Source organism: Sodiomyces alkalinus (assembly GCF_003711515.1).
Source record: "Sodiomyces alkalinus F11 unplaced genomic scaffold SODALscaffold_4, whole genome shotgun sequence".
Taxonomy (NCBI): Eukaryota; Fungi; Ascomycota; class Sordariomycetes; order Glomerellales; family Plectosphaerellaceae; genus Sodiomyces; species Sodiomyces alkalinus.
The window spans coordinates 2599914-2616437 of record NW_021167082.1 but is presented as its reverse complement, the minus strand read 5'-3'; the positions used below and the strand labels follow the sequence as shown (position 1 = coordinate 2616437).

General features: G+C 42.9%; 1 protein-coding gene across 1 annotated transcript; it reads left to right on the top strand.

Annotated features, from left to right (window-relative positions):
* The first annotated feature begins 14123 nt into the window (after window positions 1-14123).
* Window positions 14124-16216, top strand: SODALDRAFT_310937 (hypothetical protein). Its single transcript, XM_028609152.1, has 2 exons — window positions 14124-15020; window positions 15085-16216. The coding sequence occupies exons 1-2, from the start codon at window positions 14489-14491 to the stop codon at window positions 15885-15887; spliced, it is 1335 nt and encodes a 444-aa protein (XP_028467247.1). The 5' UTR covers window positions 14124-14488; the 3' UTR covers window positions 15888-16216.
* The last annotated feature ends 308 nt before the right edge of the window (window positions 16217-16524 follow it).

The following is a 16524-nucleotide window of genomic DNA, read 5'->3' as shown; positions in this document are numbered from 1 at the left end:
TACCGCCCGATCTAGCTACTTAGTATCCTAGGAAAAGGCCTAAAGCGCCTAATAGCTAAACGGATAGTATACCGAGTAATAGTAGCAGGAATCCTTAACCCCTAGTATATCGGCGCCCTCCTAGGATAGTCGACGAATACCCTCGCCGTGGTGCTCACCTATAAAGTCGAGTTATAGCTAGCTTAGGGGAAGCAGGTTATTACTATAACTAACCATATAAATGGAGCCTTCGATATAGTACTCCACGGACAGTTTATATATAGACTACGTTAATAGGGGTAGGATACCCTTATAATTAAGTGGTAGGAATTCTTCGCTGTAAAACGGTAAGCCCGAGTTATCTTCGGAGACTTATACCTAACCGACTATATTCTACTAAGCTCTATAGAACTCCTAGAAGGGTTACCGGCTTCCCTAATCGGTTACGCCCTTAGTATCGTAGATATATATAAACTACCTAATAAGGAGAATCGAATTAGATATATAGACGACTCCTATGTTATCGCCGCCTATAAGGACCTTAATAAAGTAGTATGCTTAACCACCGAGATAGTAAAGTAATAGCTCGCCTAGTATAAAGATAACGGAGTAGAACTAGACTTTGATAAGGCCGAAGCGTAACTCTTCTCCCGTTATAGAACCCCTTAGTTCCCCTTAATTAGGATTCTATATCTTAACTACGAGGTTATAGTTACTTATACCGCGGGACTAGGAGGATAACACTAACCGGCCCCTATCCGGTAGCTTAGCGTCTATATAGATAGACGACTTAAGTTCCGAGACCACGTCGAAATATAGGCACGGAAAGGACTTGAGGTCGTTACGTATATTAGAGGACTCGCCGGAGCTATATATAGACCTAACCTAGCTCTATCATAACGGGCCGCTCTAGTATGTATCCCGACTATTATATACCACGCCGTAGAAATTTAGTAAGAAGGAAAAACGGCGCCGGTATAAGGACGCTTCGACGTTATTAATAAGAAGTAGTGCCGGTTACCCTCCGGATACCTCCTAAGGATACCGACTATAATAAAAGTATAGATAATTATACCACGTGCTATCCTCCCGATATAGAAGATAGTACTTAGAGCTACCCTATACTGCGAGGTAGGTATCCCCTCCGTAAAGGAATATACTAAATACCTACGCCGACGCTACGCGATATGACTTACTAGACTAGAAGCAGAATACCTAATCGCATAAGCCGTGAAGATAATTATAAAAGGGGACTCGCGGAGAGTAAAAGCCCTAATTCGGAGGTTATAAGTCTTATAGACACGCGAACTAGTAGAGACTAATCCGCTAAGAAGCCTTATAGTACGCCCCTGATTTACCGGGAGGAGCTACTAAGATAAGCTCCTCGACGACCGCCTAAAAGAGGAGGCTATAATAGCCTTTATAGTTTAGACGGACTACCTATTATAGAAGTATACTCTAGTCTATAACGATAGCTCGTAAAAGGAACTATATATAACCTAGGCCTTCTTTATCTAGCGCGACGGTTAAGAAATTACCTCGGGGCGCGGATATCTACGGAATACGGTAGTCTTTAACGGAGAGGTAACGGGAGCTATACACGGCCTGGCCGCGATATTATGGCTCCCTAATACTAGTAAGATTACTTACTATATTGATAACTAGGTAGTAATTAAGGGACTCGCAGGCACGGCCCCTAAATTATCACGGAACGAATTCCTGCGCTAGCAGAGGATAGTAGAAGACACCTCCACGGACCTTAAGTGGTGCCCGGGGTATATAGGAATACCGGGTAATAAAAGGGCCGACGAACTATACTCTAGTAATAATACGTATAGTATAGTTCCGGAAAATAAAAGGCTAACTAACCTAGGCCGGAGTAAAAGCCTTAGCGGTAATAGACTCTAAGACTAAGCATCGGAAATAGCACGCTAAAGCCCGACTAAACGGGTATAATATGGCCTTATAGTAGAAGCTAAGCTTCTACCGATAAGAGCCGAAGGAGCTTTGACTCCCCCGAAGGATATTAATACGCCTCTTTTAGGCATATACTAGGCACGGGGACTTTAGGGATTATCATGAACGATTCTACTACTAAGACTTTATCGTGGACTACGAGTACGGATATACGAAGACGAGAGAACACTTCGCCTATTACCGTAAGGTTAGAGGGATTAGGGATAGTAAATAGCTAGCCTAGCTCTAGCACGAAAACCCTCGCCGAAGGTACGACGTATAGGAGATACCCACGGAGATCCTGATAAGTAGCGAGGTATTCGCCGTACTAAATAAAGTAACGGGCTTCCTAGACAGGATACACCTAATACCCTCTTAATTAAGAAGAGGGATACTACCTACGATATAGGAGGCGGGAATAGGATAAGTAAGGAGAACCCTAAGGGTGCACCGCCGGATATAAGAGACTTCTTTTATCTTATATACTACTCAGATAGCATAGTGCGGACTTTATTAAATATAGTGGAAGGGAGGTATAGAGTTAAGCGATTAGCACTGTCTAGCCCGGACACGGTTATATAGAAGCCGCACCGCCCGATACTCCATAGGGAGCGCGGACCTAGTATTTACTAGCGGACCGCCTAGGCGTTAAATAGATACACACACATATACACACACACACACACACGTCCGTTTAAAATATATAAAATCCATTACCCACTATTCCCCTATATAGGTCGGTACGGTATAAGGGTGCCTACTAACGTATCGTTTTATCTTTATAAGGTCGTAGGCCTTATAGTTAATAGTTATTAGTCCCTTAATCTTAACCCCTGTGTTTGCTTTTCTAGGAACCTAAGTAGTTTAGGGCTAGTATACCCTAGCCGTAGGTGCTATATATTACCCCCCGTAGTGCTAGAATAACGTATTATTAATGTTCGGGTAGAAGAAAAGCCTAGAAAAGTAGCCGTATATTAGTTAAAGAGTATATATTTAATAATAGTTTAATCGAAGTGGTGACTTAGCTAGTATAGTATAGATCTATTAGTATAGCAAAGGTAGTTATTTAGTGGCTTCTAATTCTACTAGTATTTTCGTAGTCGTAACTATTAGTGAGAGATTATATTATAGATAAAATCTTCGTAGTATACGGCGTTTAAGAGCCTGAAATCAAGGCCTCCAATTAGTCCCCTAATCTCATGGTTATATTACTGTAACCTTTAATAGATAGCAACGAACTACCTACGACCACGTAGTCTCCATGCATAACGGGGGTAAAATCAGAAAAGCGGGAAAGATCGTTAAAAATATAAATTATAGCGCCGGAATCAAGGATACTAGAGGCTCGAAAATGGTAACTAGCGGTAGCGGTTCTTATATAAGGCTAGCGGCGTGGGAGGGGCTACTATGGGCGAGTTACGCCTTTTTAAACTATACAAAGTCGTGACTTATACTCTTTTTAACCTTCTTTACGGCGGCGTATAGCTGTTCTACTTCCACACGTATTACGGAGTCGTATTTAAGGATCTGTTAGACTATTATTTTAGTGCTATTATAAGGGCTCTAACCGTTAAACGCTATTTCCGGGAATATATAAAGCTAGGCGTGAATATTATAACTAGGTATAGCGTATACGCAGTATAGCTACCCTCGCTATATAGTACATTAACGGCGTTTAGAAGAGGAATAGTTACCTAAGGTATTAGCGGAAGAGGTAGCAGAAGAGGTAGCGGGCTTCTTAGCTTTATTCTTCCTACGGCCTCCCTTTCTGCCGGGCTTAGCCGTGGTATCTAAGATATTATCGCCCGTATCGCTTCTAGTATATAGTATAAGAAATTCTATAGCGCGGTGGCTACCGCGTTTTCCTTAATCTTTAAGTCTAGTCTCGATATATCATTAACTAAGGATATAAAGGTCCTCGGGAGAACTTCTTCCTTATCTAAAAGGCGTCCCTCGGCTTCGGTCTAGTCGCGCCTAGTTATTATACGTATCCCTCTAAAGAAGTCTACTACCTAGATATACGTTACGGGCTTTGATTTAATCTCTTTAAGACGTTATGATAGCTCCTACTATCTTACTAACTACACTTATAGCTTCTTAAGGCTAGTTAACGTGGCGTAGATATATTCTTAATATTCTTTGTAGATATTAACGCGGTGGGTAGCTATATAGTAAGCACTATCGCGGCGGATAGCTTTATATACCTTTTTAGGCGTAGCGTTACGTAGTAGTGGCTAACGCCTTTAATCGATAGTATTAGTCTACTAGGTTAATATAGCGCTAATACCCTTAACGTACTTAACGTGGTTATCCCTCTATATCTTCTAATACTATATCGCCGATTCGCAGGCGCGCTACTTAGCGCCTATTGGATCTACTCACTATATAGGCATAGCTTCTGTGTCAGGTGTCTATAGCAGTAGTCACAATAGGTCCCCAGTATAAACCCACAGGGGTCCAGGTATACCCAGTCCGAGACCCCTCAAGGCATAAATAAAGCAAGTCATCACATAGTAAACAGAATAGTCCCTCAAAGTAAATAAGGCAGCCCTCGAGGAAGTAAATAAGTAAGCTCTTAAGGAGTAGAGCGTAGTCTTAAGGAGTGAGGGAGTCTCCCCCTTTTAAAGGGGAGGCCAGCGATTACTCTAACTCTTTAGCTACCCCTATACTTTCCCTATTATGATCCTATCGTGATCCTACCTGGTTCCTTACTTAACCCTACCTTTTCACTCTTGACGACTACCTATTTAATATTTTAATCGCTCTACCCTTAAGGACGCGAAGACCGTTAAGGAGAGTTATTAAGATATCTAACTATCACGAAATAAACGATCCTACCTTTAATTTTAATAAGGCTATTAGTTAGTTTAAGCGATAGCCCTATAATAGTAAGACCGCCTTTATAGAAGACGACCCCGCCGATAAGGAACACGATAAGAATACGCCGGGAACTAATACTACTCCTACTACTCCTACCTCTACTACCGTACCGGCACCTATTCCTACTCCTATCGCTAGTACTACCTCTACTACTACCTTTACCCCTATTACCGTCTCCGTTCCTTAGACTACGGTTATAATAGGACCCGCGTATAATTCTAACCTTCCCCCGTATACGAATATTAACCTAGCCACGCTAATAAAGGAATAACTAGACGAACGCGTTAAGTGGATAAAGGCGTAGAACCACCGTAAGCGTAAGCTCGCTTATCTCACTAAGCTTAAGGCGGATATTACCGCTATCGCCGCTACCGCCACTACTACGGCCGTTATTAGTCCTACTATTAATCCTAGCCCGGCCGATATTACCCACCGCTATATAGCCGAACCGCGACGTTATATTATCGTAACCCTGTTAGGTTTCTAGTATACCTATAACGTGTCTATAACGATATCTATATAGGGCTCCGCTACTTAGGCTAAGTTTAATTTCCCTTTACCTAAATAGGATAGTGTATCCTAGGCTAAGTATCGTATACTTATCTAGGAGATAAATTAACGGTTTTACCTAGACTCCTAGTCCTTCCCTACGGACGCTACGAAGAACTACTTTATTATATCGTGCCTCCCCTATTACCTTAAGGAACGCTAGTAGGCTAAACTACGATATAAATACGATAAGGACTCTAATAGGGTTAGCTAGGTAGCCTTATAGGCCTGGCTATCCTATTAGGTTAATAATAACGATACCCGCCTACGGGAGGTAGCGCTATAGATCCAGAGCGAGTCTATCTTATTCTAAAGAGATCGCGAGTCCTACGCTAAGTTTATATAACGGTAGGAAGCCCTAGAATCGGAATTGCCGGGCGAGCTCCTAGACTAGTAGAGGATTTAGATAGTGCTAATAAGGGTCCTCCTACCTATTCAGGACTATATAGTGTTTATAGAGATTCCTAAGGATTACTAAGACCTGGCCCTGGCCTATTATATGGCTAAGGCTTTAACCGTTAACAACGGACTAGCCGTTACTTAAGTAGACTTCTAGTCTAATACCTAACGATATCGTTTTTATTCGCGTGCCCCGGGATAGAGTACCTAGACGGTTACCTACGGTTTTACTAGTACTCCCGCGCTTATCCCTACGTCTATAGCCGCGCCTACCCCTAGTTACTCTATACGGCTTAGGCCGTTATCGCCGTCCCTATCCCCCCGTTACCTTAACTCTATTACTTACTTTAACTATAATAAAAAGGGGTATTACACTACCACGTACTATAGCTATAGGTAGCGCTTAACTAATAACGCGAGTAACCCGAATACCTAACCGGTATCTACCTCTTGCCCTATAATCGGCCGTCTTACAGGCGAGGTGCCCTAGAAACTATACCCGCCTCGGACTACCCCTATTACTATACTAATAGAGGCACGCGTATCCCTTCGCTAAGGTAAGGAAGAGGTATAGACGTCGGCTCTCCTTAACGGAGGCGCCTATATTAACGTTTTGGATCGGTCCCTTCTAGGACCTAGTTAGGTTCCCGAGGGGTCCCTGGTTCCGGTATCCTGGATTATGGAAGGATAAACGAAGATAACTCTAGGATCCACCTATAGGATTATTATCGCTACCGACTACTAGGGACGTAAGAGGGTATAACGCGCCGAGTTCGACGTTATAAACCTTATAGGCGTAAAATTTATCCTAGGGAGGCCGTGGCTTATAGCCGTTAACCCTAACGTTAATTAGCAGTATAGTACGTAGACCTACCCCTTAACCTATGCAGAGCTTAGTATAGTTATATCCCTAAAAGAGCTGCGTAGGGCAGTTAGATAAGCTAAGTCTATCCTTACTTTAACCTATATAGGTTCTACGCGGGGCCTATATATCGGCTATATCGGCCTAGCAGAAAACCCTTTAGTAGGATATAGGGATAAATTCCCCGTAGACGGGGTCTACCCTAGCCTAGACGGGGACCTAGTAGCCACCCTCGCGCTACCGGAATAGTATTAAGATTTCGCTAACGTTTTTAACGTTAAAAGCGCCGGGAGGCTGCCGACGTATTAGTACTAGGACCACGCGATTAAAATCGAGGAAGGGAGAAGCCGCCGTATGGTCCTATTTACCCCCTCGCCGTATAAGAGCTCGAGGTACTATGTTAGTATTTATAGGATGCCTTTACGAAGGGATAGATTAGACCGTTTACTAGCCCGGCCGGTGCCCCTATCCTATTTATTCCTAAGAAGGGTAGTAAGCTACGCTTATATATTAATTAAAGGAGATTAAATAAGGTGATTATTAAGGACTATACCCCCCTACCCCTTATCCACGAAATCTTAGATCGGTTATCTTTAGCGCAGTACTACACTAAGCTGGATTTTAAGGATACATACTATCGGCTCCGTATACAGGCAGGTAACGAATAGAAGATAGCGTTCCGGATAAAATACGGTTATTATAAGTACCTCGTTATACTATTCGGGTTAACTAACACGCCCGTAAGTTTCTAGCGGTATATTAACTAGGCGCTAATAGGCATTATCGATATAATCTACGTTATATACCTCGACGATATCCTTATTTATAGTAAGGACTTAGTTACCCACCGTGTACACGTCCGCGAGGTCCTTACTGGGCTTAGGTAATAGTCCCTATATACTAACCCAAATAAGTATAAGTTTAAGACCCGCGATATTAAATTCCTAGGGTTTATTTATAGCCTAGATAGGGTATATATAGACCTATCCCGCGTTAAGGTAATCCGCGACTAGGAACCCCCCAATCGTGTTAAGAAGATATAGGTCTTCCTTAGTTTTACGGGGTTTTATAGACGTTTTATTCGGAACTACTCTAAGGTCGCCGCCCCTCTTATAGACTATTTAAAAGGGGGCTATATTAGGATCCTCGTACTTTGCCCGTAGGCCTAGACCGCGTTCGAGGAAATAAAGCTATTATTCTAGAAGGCACCGGTCTTACGGTATTTTAACCCCGCCCTACCTATACGTATTAAACCCGACGCGTCTGCCTTTACTATTAGCGCCGTTATTAGTTAACTCGAGGATAGCTTATAGCGCCCTATAGCATTTATATCCCGTAAGCTCCGCGGCGCTAAGCTTAATTATAGTATACCCGATTCTAAGCTTATAGCTATTATTAAGTCTTTTCGGATATAGTGCTACTATATAGCCTATAGTTAAAGCCCTATAGCGGTCCTAATAGACTGTTTAAACCACCGTTACCTATTAGATAAGCCGAAGCTTAAGGGGCAGCACGTATAGTAGCTTAAGGAGCTCGCCCCGTTCAATTTTAAGATTTAGCACCGCCTAAGAATATTAAACCCCGCGGATAGATTATCGAGAAAGCCCTAATATACGCTCTATAAGCGCGCCCTAGTTACTAACCAGGCTAAGGCGGTAGAGTCTTTTTCGAAGCGTTTTATTAGGGGGCGTATTAGGAACCAGGATAATTCCCGTGCTACCCTAGTTTCTATTCCCGCTCTTAACTCCCCCTTACCAGAAAAGGTAATAGAGGTATAGACGGATAATCCCTCTTTAGAGTCCTTCTTAAGGCGTTTTATTTTAGGCTATATCGGGAACTAGCGTGGTTCCCGTAATAGCCCCGGTTATAACTCTCCTACTCCTCCTATCTTACCAAAGGTAGTCGAGACGTAAGCGGATAACATTCTTTTAGAACCCGCTCCTCCTATCTTAGTAATTAAGACGTAAGCGGATAATCTTTTTCTAGAGTCCTCTTCGGAGCGTTCTACCTTAGGCCTATAGAGGATTTAGTATAGTATACGCGTTATTCCCGCTCCTCCTACCTTACCGGAAAAGATAGTTAAGACGTAAGCGGATAATAGTATCTCGGAGTCTTTTTCGAGGTAATTTACTTTAGGCCTTATCGGGAATTAGCGTAGTTCCCGTAATATCCCCGAGTCTAACCCTGTTTTTCCCGCTCTTAATTCCCTTACCTTACTAGAAGAGGTGGTAGAGGCGTAAGCGGATAACTCTTTTTATACTAGATAGCGTAAGGCCTATGGTAACGATACTATATACGGATACTAGTCCAGGAGCGGTGGTATCCTTCTTTTTCAAAATCGTGTTTTTATACTAGACCACTTTAGCCTCCATTAAAAGGTCCTATAATATTTCTATTATAGACCTAGTATAGGTCACTATAGAGGTATAAGGACTATTAAGAGGATTTCGGACTTGTATTTCTAGGATTATTTACCTAGAGATATCCAGTAGTTTATACCCACCTATACTATTTATTAACGCACTAAGCCGCGGTACTATAAGCTATATAGTAAGCTAACGAGTCTTCTAGTACCTTAGCGCCCCTTTATAGAGATATCTATTAACTTTATTACGGGCCTACCACTAGTTTATAGCGCGACTATAGATAGGAAAAGGGACGCTATCCTTATAGTAGTATACCGCCTAATAAAATACTCTATTTATATCCCTATAAGTAGTGCCCTATTGTAGAAGGACTTACTAAGTCTTTATAGTATTATATTTTCCGCACCTTTAGTTTACCCGATAGTATCGTGTCTAATCGCGGGGTATTATTTACGAGTCGTTTTTAGGTATGTTTATATCGCTGCCTCGGCACTACCCGACGCCTATCTATAGTATAATACCCGTAGACGGATAGATAGACGGAGCGATAGAACTAAAACCTTAAGTATTACCTATATATATTCTATGCGTAAGAATAGAATAATTAGGTTAACCGGTTACCGTTAGTAGAATTCACCTATAATATAGCGTGGCACTCTACGATACGCTATACCCCCGCCGACGCGTTAATAGGATATAACCCGAGGGGACTTAATAAAGTATAGCTCCTAAGGGCAGGCGAGGTTTATACTACTAAAGCCGAGCGCCGTGCGGAGTACCTTATAGCCTAGCGCCGATCCATTTCGGACCTTATCAAAAGGGCTTAGGCTTCCTACGAACGGTATTATAATAACGGTCGTGCCTAGTATTCTTTTAAGGTCGACGAGTATATCCTACTATCTATAAAGAATATCTGGTAGAAAAGACCGTCGAAAAAGCTTAGCGATAAGTTTATTAGTCCGTATAAGATAACTAAGATTATTAGTATATATAGCCTAGACTACTAACTAGAACTGCTAAGGGGTATAAGGATTTATAATATCTTTCCAGTTTCCCTACTAGAACTATAGAGGTCCCGCGATAGGTTATAGCCGGAACCTCTACCCGTGGTTAATATCGAACCGGATTCGGATAAATATAAGGTCGAAGCTATCCTAGACTATCGATATCAGGCTAAACGGCGCTAGTACCTAACTAAATAGGCCGGCTATAGCGACGAATAAAATACCTAGGAGCCGAAGCGGAATATTCCTAATAAACTCGTTAACGCCTACTTTAAGGCGAAACTATCCGGGAACTATATAAGTGTATACACTAGTCCTATAGGGGACCTAATAGAGATAATATAAGGTTATTATCACGTATTCTCCCCCCCTCCCCCTTCTAGTAGACGGTATTTTTATAGCGAGATATACCGGGAACTAAACGGGATTATACACTATTCCTATAGGGGACCTAATAGAGAGAAGCGTCTATAAATGGGCTAAATTAACCTAGTAAAACCTTTTAGTAGGTCGTGGAGATACATTCTTAGGCAGGGACCCCCTCTTAATCTAGACAGGAACTATATAGGCGTTATCGCCTTAGTTACTATTTCCTTCCTTTAAGCGTTCTACTCTCGATCTATATTCTTCTTCTTAAACGTAATACTCCCGCCCCTAACCCCGTTCTTATCTATTTAGTATAATAGCTTATCGCCTTAGGGTTCTACTTTTCCCCTTAATTAGCCGTCACAATTAAGATATAATTAATATTATTATATTGTAGCGAAAGCATAGTTAGGACTATTAGGGTTATAATAGGAATACCCTAAAACTAGTTAAAAAAAAGGAAAAACCTAACCCGAAGGCTAGTGAAAAACCTAAAAAAAAATAACTATTTTCCTCTATATATACTATCCTATTACTTCCCTAAAAGAGCGTCCTTAAACCCCACTAACTTATCGTCTAGAGGGGTAGGCTCCCGCCTAGCTACCTTATTACTATTATCCTCTATATATACCTAGCTCTGCCCCGTAGTAGTAGCCGCCGTTCCCTCCTTTTACCTACTACCCGCGGATGGTATCGAAGGCCGAAGAGATAAAGGCGTTTTCGCCTTCTACTTCTTCTTCTTCTTCTCTAATCAAGGAGTTAAGGGCGTTAAAGCCTTCTTCTCCTTTTTTACTAATAAGGCTAGTATTATATCGTTATTATCGGGCACTTCGTAAGGATCCGGGGGACCCTAGGGACCTTACGGTATAAAGCCTTAAGGTTACGTAGAGCTACCGTTACTAAATATATTATCGTGTATAAAGCTAACCCCCGCGGGGGCTAAGGCAGGCTCTAAGGGTATAGCCAGGTCTTCCTAGGCCTAAGCCTCGGCTAGGTTAAGAGTAGCTATCTACTTAAAAGTAATAGCCGTCCGCTCCTAGGCCACGAGGTCGCGCTTATATAATATAAGGCGTTATTATTTAATATCAAGGCGTTTCTACTTAACGGCTAGATGCTATTACTATAGCCCAACGAATTACTTAAGGATCGACTCTATACTATTAAGCCTTTTATGGATATTTTCCGCCGATTTCTAATAGGCGTCGGTAATTTCCTTAGCTTAATGCTAAGTAGCTATAGCTTCCTTAGTAGATAACCGGTTAACCTTTAGCGTCGCTTAATCTAAAGCCTCCCTAAGGATAACCTAGTATCGAACTACTATAGCCTAGTACTATAAAGGATTAATAAGGGTACTATACAGGGCTAACGAAGGGATATAGTAATACTTACACCGCGACTCTTATTTAGGCTACCTTTATCGATAGCGATAACTAAAACCTTTGATAGCTACTGGGTAGCGTTCTTACCGGTAATAGGAAGCTATTATACGTATTAGACTAATAGGACTACGGAGTAATCTATAAAGGGAGGGGCTATAAGGATTAAGTAGTAATAAAGATATATAACTTATTACGCGGCACTTTAGACTATTATACTTAGAGTAGTAATAATTCTTATTAGTACGCCGACCGTTATCGGTATATCGATAGATTATAGCCTTAATAGTATATGTCTTCTCTTTAAAATTAATCGCTACTCGCTTACCCGTATAACATATATAGGGGGCCCTTAGATCCCCGCCTATACCGATATCCACTACCCTTTAGCGTAAAGCGACTAACGGCGTAGTAATCGATATTAAAGGCGTAGCCGTAGTAGAAGTAGGAGGCTTTAGTATAGCCGGCTATAGCGTAGCTAGCTACGGGGCAGACTACCTAGCGGACTACGAGGATAACGCTATGGCCGTGGTCTTAAGCCTCTTAGAAGCTCGCGTTATACTTATAGGAGTAGCGGCGCGTTTATTATTATTATTATCTTTCTAAGAAGGTATAGTGACTATACTATATCTTATAGTTAGCTAGTATCTTAGACTAAAAATATAAGAGCACTTATGAAATAGTAGTTAATTAATTAATTAATTAAGTGAAACTATAAACTATTAGTACGCGATACCTTAGATTAGGTAGAACTTATAAGGCGTAATATAATCGAAAATTAAGTATAGAAGGGGAAGAAAAGAATAGGAAGAGGGAGTAACGGTAGGTTACGAGATATCTCCCCTAACGGTAATTATATAAGCACGTATTTTTAGTATAAAGAAAGAAGCTACGAAATTCACGGAAGGATTAATATCGGGCCTTATGTAATACCACGCGAGGGAGTCTTTATAGATAGATAAAAAGGATAACCTAGAAGGATAAAAGGGTAAATCCGAAGGCCCGGGAAGAAACCACCCTAGAACCTATTAGGAGCCTAGCGTAGGATATTAGCTTTAGTAGTTTAGTTAATAGGATACAGGGAGGGGGTATATATCCGGGTTAAAGCTATAGCCGAAAAGGCTTTATATAGGAACCCATCGGGGACCTATCAGGGTCCCGCTGGAAAAGCTCCGGTTCGGGGCACTAGGGGATTTAGGGACGGGCTCGGAGGTTAGGTTCTAGAGGAGCTAAGAGGCCGGTATAGATTAGGCGCTCCTAAGAATAAGGGTATCCGGGGGAGGTCGCTATATTAGGTGTCTATAGTAGTAGTTATAATAGGTCCTTAGTATAAACCTATAGGGGTCTAGGTATACCTAGTCCGAGACCCCTTACGGTATACATAAAGTAAGTTATTATATAGTACATAGAATAGTCCCTCGAAGTAAATAAGGTAGCCCTCGAGGAAGTAAATAAGTAAGCCCTCAAGGAGTAAAGCGTAGTCTTAAGGAGCGAGGGAGCCTCCCCCTTTTAAAGGGGAGGCTAACGATTAATCTAACTCTTTAGCTACCCCTACACTTTCCTTATCGTGATCCTATTATAATCCTACCTGGTTCCTTACTTAACCCTACCTTTTCACTCTTTACGACTACCCATTTAACATTCTGCTTATCGGATAGTATTCGAAGCTTAGAAGTTAGTTTAGGAGGTTAAAATAGACCTTTAAGGAGGGGGAATAGGAGCGTTAGCGCGTAGATAATCCTATACGTTATTATTAATAGTAGTAGCCTTATAAAGCTATACTAGAGCTCCTAATCGCGATAGATTTTATATATAATAGGCTTAGAGTCCGATATCTTAGTTATAGATCGACTTGCTATATTAGCGTGGCTAGATAGCTTCTTAATCGATAGTAGTAAGGGTAAAGAGTAGGTTTTCACTTAGTAATTAAGACTATTAATTATTAGATAAAGCGTAGTCGAAATTGTTATAAAATAGGTTAAAATCAATTAAGGTAATTATGTATAATTATAACTGTGTCAGGACCGTCAGAGAATTCCTGCCACTATAATATCCGTAGTAAATATTCTACAGGTGTCTACCCGGATTATAATCTCGGCAATCCGGCCCGTTACGTCTATTCGACATAGTTCTTATAGGTTTGCTATACTACTACCCTTATAAATCCCCGTGGTTACTAGCTAGTTATATTAGTTTGTACACGCGCTAACCTACCAAACCTTAGTAGAGGTGTACATCGATATCCGGCACCTGACGCTGCGCTTCAACCCCACCAACCCCCCCCGGTAGGTAGTCGCCGTTCCGGTACTCGTTGCAACAGCTTCACCGCCAACCTCGGGGGGGGGGGTTTTCTTTTTTCTTTGACACTGATATCCCGAAGTTGCATGTCCCGGCCTGGTCTATCGTCCTTTTCACAGTGCTACCTAGGTTTGCAATAGAACACGTTCAGATATATTCTCAACCGTCAGAGATCGATATGGACAAAATCCCCGCGTCCTGCTCTGTCCCTTAACAAACCGAGCATCCTATTGTTCTCTGCCAAATCCTACAAATTATTAGCTCTACTACAATGTATTCTGAGGCTCTTTCCCCATCAGCGATTACTGCCAGGGCACGGAGCTAATTCGTATTATTTGTGTTGATTTTTTTTTCCACCCTTTGACACGCCACAGTCTCCTCCTGGCCAAACAATCACACTCATTACTTTTGCTGTCTGGATGAGCGACTCAACTACTCCCGGCGACACACCCAATGTCGCATCCCGTACCCATGCATGCCATGTCGAGATCCTTTGGCCTCGCTTACCCGTCGCCATCTCCACATCCGTCTAGTCGACGGGGACCCCGCACGTCCACCTTCTCACCAGCACCCTCGTCGGCTCAGAGTACGCAGACATCACAATCTCCCATCGGTGCCAGGCGCCAGGAGTTGGCTTCGCCCGGTTCATACTCAAGCAGAAACTGGGTGCTCTCCGGGCGTGTGAAAAGAAGAGGATCACCATGGGCTGATCGTTGTTTGAATACTCTGGGTAAGTTGGAGCCCAGAGTCGAGTTGGAACACTTGAACAGCACGGAGGATGAAAAGCGACTGTTTCCTGCTAGCAGGACATGGGCGGATGATGAGCTGAGGCTCTTCGAGATACTCTATATGAGAGGGTATAGTCCTCTTCTTCCAAAAAATTGGGATATGGACTTTCGAGGCATTCCAATGCCGGACATACTGTTTGCAACCGCGGAAATTCACCAACCCATCATCTCTTCCCGTTCAGGGAACAACTTCCGAGGTAAGAATACTTTGCATCCTCTGCATGGAACCCTTTGGGTTTCCGGTCCTCTGACGCCTTGCAGCCACTAGGGCCCTGATCAGGCTTATGGAACTTACATCCAGCGTCCGTTCGCTCATGCAGACCGGACAGAAGGATAAAGCGCCTCCCTTGATCCTCAGAGAGCTGGAGGAGTATGCCAAGTGGGCTGCACAAGATGGAGGTTATGACAATCTGGACATCATCCCGAACATCGTAATCGACATCGTGGACACTACCAAGAGCAGTGTCGAGCTTGAACAGTATATGCAGCATCGACTTGCCTCTCTGGCTGCCAGGCATCGCAAATACTGGCGCATTGACTCGCCAGCCGACGATGGATTCGCCGATCATCGGCCAGCCGTGCCCGGGCGATCCTCAACTTCTGAAGCCACGCCATGGAATCGACGTTTCCGGGACCCGGGGAGTGCGGTTACGAGGAACGAGTTGTCGACAGCCGAAGCACGGACTGCACTCGACAACGACTCTGATGCACGGTCAGATGCTGCAAGTGGTGAGCGTATAGGTGAACCCGAAGTCGAAATCAAAATAGAAGATGATGAGCTTTTTGCTCGCCTTGAGCTTCGATATACTCAGCGGCCCCCGGTGTTGTACGGCATGTTCATCATACACAGCACGGTCCTTGTCCTGTCCACCGACTCCGCCAAGGAGGACAAGGATGCAACAGTCAGCTACCAGGTTGAGGTGGCTTTCAATGTGAAGGATCAGGGTGTCTGGAATGCCATCACTATAGCTATAGTCATCTGCTTAGCAAGAGACAATATGGTCACTATGGCGAATGACTTTGTTCAGTTGGTGGGGAGCCCTCAGAGCGACCCCGACGCCTAAGCCGACTTGAGGTCGCTCTCTATTCGGTTGTCGGCCAGGGTTGGTCAGTGAAGGATATGTCAACCCGTTGGAGTGTACTGGACAATATCAAGGCCTGTCTGTGTTGCATGCCATGGGAAACGCCATAGTACGGACATTCAGTGCAGGTTCAACCTTGGAAGGATATGGATATCGACTTGTTGCTCATGAGTTCACGATTTTCAAAATGGCGGATACCCAATTGTTTGTAAATAGTTGCTAGGTGGTCTTCTCTGTACACAATCACTTTCGCTTCCTATAACGAGCGACTTGAATGCCCTCTCCAGGAGCCATGAGTCTTGATTACCGGGGTTAATCCTTCTTTTTCCTGTAATCCGCACATGGCTAGCGCCAGCGTATTAATGTTTTGGTGAAAATATTTTTGGAGCCAGATTGAGGGGAAACTGCCTTTTAGTATCTAAGAAAAAAGGCGTGCTAATTAAGTAAGAATAATAGGCCGAGAAGTATCCTAGGCCCTATTTCTTCGATTACTATAAAATAGGCTTTCCTATCCTAGTCCCTACCCTAAAGGTGCTCTTTTAGATATCCCGTATAGTTTACCCTATCTATATCGTTAATCCCCTTAATCGCGATACTACTTTTCCCTACACGGCTCCGT